General features: G+C 49.6%; 1 protein-coding gene across 4 annotated transcripts; it reads right to left on the reverse strand.

Moving 5' to 3' along the window:
* Positions 1 to 298: 298 nt before the first annotated feature.
* On the reverse strand, positions 299 to 2,601 carry LOC309525109 (uncharacterized protein). Of its 4 annotated transcripts, none has more exons than XM_082210507.1 (2): positions 2,510 to 2,601; positions 299 to 1,620 (listed from the first exon to the last, which is right to left on the reverse strand). In XM_082210507.1, exon 2 carries the CDS (start codon positions 1,396 to 1,398, stop codon positions 418 to 420), a length of 981 nt encoding a protein of 326 aa, XP_082066633.1. In that variant the 5' UTR covers positions 1,399 to 1,620; positions 2,510 to 2,601; the 3' UTR covers positions 299 to 417. The 4 variants fall into 4 exon arrangements, with proteins under 4 accessions (XP_082066633.1, XP_082066632.1, XP_082066635.1 ...); XM_082210506.1 differs by having other exon boundaries at positions 2,388 to 2,519; XM_082210509.1 differs by lacking the exon at positions 2,510 to 2,601 and adding an exon at positions 2,394 to 2,492.
* Positions 2,602 to 2,905: the final 304 nt, after the last annotated feature.

Consider the following 2,905-nt stretch of genomic DNA (forward strand, 5'->3'; position numbering starts at 1 on the left):
GGGACATTCTGGGATCAAATCAGAAACCAGGATGGCTTCTGTAAATCCAGGACTGTCCCTGGGAAATAGGGACACTTGGAGGGTCTGCAGGCATCTGTGGGGCTGCAGTGAGAACAGGGAGCTGGACTATATATGGACCTTTGGCCTGATCTGGGGGGCTCTTTGGAAGTGCCCATGGCTTTGAATCGAAACCTATGAACAGATAAAATACTCTGGCTGCCTATGAATAGTTGTGAATACCTATGAATAGATAAAATACTCTGGCTCATAAGACAGTAAAACCGTTCTTGCAGGCTGCTTGTTTGGGCTTATTAGTTATCTTTATTGAATTTTACATAGTTCTGAAAAAAAGACACACATCTATATTAGCAAAATGCAACCTTTCTAAGGCCTTTCCTGCCTTGGGCTTTGGTACTGCTATCTCCTTCGTCCAGCTCTGCGCTTGGGCCTTCGTGGGGGAAAAGCAGCTTTCCCCTTGGGGCCTTGTTCTTTGGCAGAGGAAACATCTCTGCTCCTGCAGAACCTTGTTTTCTTTGCACTGGGTGTTTCCTTGCTGTAGGGCTTCCCCACACCTTTCGGAGAGGCTGTGCTGTTGCTCTTAGAAGACCTTGACCTTTCCAAAGTGCTTTTGCTGCTAGCCCTTTTCGATTTCTCCGCAGAGGCAGGCCTGCTCCCGAGGTTCCTGGTGGTCTTCAAAGCAGATGCAGCACTCCTGCTGGAACAGCGCTGATCTTCGGCTTTGCTATCCGAGTTGTCAGACGTGCCAGAAGCAGCTTTTTCGGCAAGCCTCTGCGACCTCCGGGCAGAGCCATTTTTCCTGGGGCATCGTCTCCTCCTGTTGGAGATTCGGAGTTTCTGGTGAGCCTCTCCCATCTTATCCGCAGAGCTCTTGGCTTGCTCCGCTTCTCCTTTCGTTTTTGCGCCAGTGCGTGCGCCATGCCTTCGCCCAACTCGGACTTTCCTCGCCCCGGCAGTCCTTTTGGGGTTTTCAAATATTTTGCTGGCCTTGCTCTGGTGCTTCCTGATGACGAAAAACTTTGAGCCATCGCTGTGAGTCATGCGCACCACAGCACCTTTCAACACCAAGGCGTGCATTTTCCTCTGAGTTCTGGGGCTTTGCCTCCTCACATTGTAGCCTTTGGCGCTGAGCACTTCTTTCAGCTCTGTGAGGGTGAGGCCGTTCGACGCACTTGCGGCAATCGCTTGGACAACTAGCCCTGAGATATTAGGGAGGGGCTTGATGGTCTTACCAGGATTCAAGCTTCTCCTCCTTTGCATTGACCTCGTAATTATTGACGACTTTTCGGGGAAACGAGTTTCTCCTCTCTTGCCTCGGCCTGGCCTTTTTCTCCTAGGAACTGAGGCCTGTGTTCCTACAGGCGTCATAACCTCAGTCATTGTCACTTCTTGTGGGGTTGCTGCCCTTCTTTGGGACTCTGTTACTCACTGCATGGAGCCTCTGATGAGACTGACTTGTGTGACTCCTGTCCGAAGTATTTATAGATGGAACGGAATCAATCCCAGCCTGCTTCTGTTCCCAACAGCCAATCACTTTCCTCCGTTTCATTCTTGAGAACTCACCTTTCATAAACTTGCCTCACCTGCTCCATCCCCCTCGTCCTATTAAAAAAAGTAGAGGTGGCATGGAAATTTAGCAGGTTACACTTTCCCCCACGAGACATCTCCATGTCAGGAAAAGCTTTTTTCTCCCCCCCCCCCTCAATACTAGATTGCTACTTTGTAAAACTACAAAAAGCAAGAGCACCTACTTTATTATTAATTTGGCCTAACAGTCGGAGCTGATGGGAGGCACTCCACACCAGAGAGGCCACCAGAGCCTCAAGAAACAGCCCTGCTGCCCTTTTTCCTTAACAATGGCCTCGCCTGCCTGCCTGCCTGCCGCTCAAAGGAGGCGTGGTGTGAATGGGAAGGGAAGATAAAGAGCCTCCATTTCCCAGCAGCTCACATTCTCCAGAGCAGGTTTTTTACAAATGTTCCATCCCAGTATTGCCTTCTGAAACAGGGCTAGGGAACCAGTAGCACTCCCAAATGTTGTTGGAACTCCATCAGTCCCAGCCGGCGGAGACAATGATTGGAGTGATGGGAGCTTTTGGCCAACAGTATCTGGAAGGCCACAGTCCCCTCAAGGTGCTGTAAAGGAAATATAAGCCCTGTTAAGTTGGCCAAGACAAGGGGCAGGCATGTGAGAGATACAACATTTTGACCGCTGGTCCTGATGCCGATCTGCATGAGTGGGTCCATCTCTTCTTCATGAGGTCTTTGCATATGCAAGTGGTAGACACATTGACTCTGCACAGAAGAGCAGAATCAACTAATGGAGGTCAGGAATGGGACTAGCAGGTACAACCCCACAACCCCTAACCCACATTTACTATTTCGTTTGGTCCATTGATCAGGGTGACAAGACGATGATAATCAAAATAAAAAGGGCGAGGTTGACAATCGTATTTAAAAAGGAGTACACCTATGGGATTTGGGAAACACCTGCCTTATTCCTGTAAGTAACTGTGTCATCACAATGTTGCTCTGTGATGCAACCATGTGACCAGGCTTCCTACAGAACTATCACATGGTTCAGTAACTGGCCAGCTCTGAGCTGCAGAGGCCTTGCTTAGCGGTGTTGCCCAATCTTGGGTCCCCAGCTGTTTTCGGACTACAACTCCCACCACCCCTAGCTCGCAAGACCAGTGGTCAGGGATGTTGGGAATTATAGTCTGAAAACAGCTGGAGACCAAAGGTTGGGAAACTTCTCACTTAGTTAGGCTTTGGGTGTGGTCAGGAGGACTAGATAAGGGTTATGAAAAGGGAGAGGGATTTCTTACTCAGGGAAAAACAAAAAACTCGGGGGGGGGGGAGTTCAGTCTCCGGCAACTCCCCCTTAAAA

The sequence above is a fragment of the Podarcis vaucheri genome, assembly GCF_965113315.1.
Source record: "Podarcis vaucheri genome assembly, chromosome: 2".
Taxonomy (NCBI): Eukaryota; Metazoa; Chordata; class Lepidosauria; order Squamata; family Lacertidae; genus Podarcis; species Podarcis vaucheri.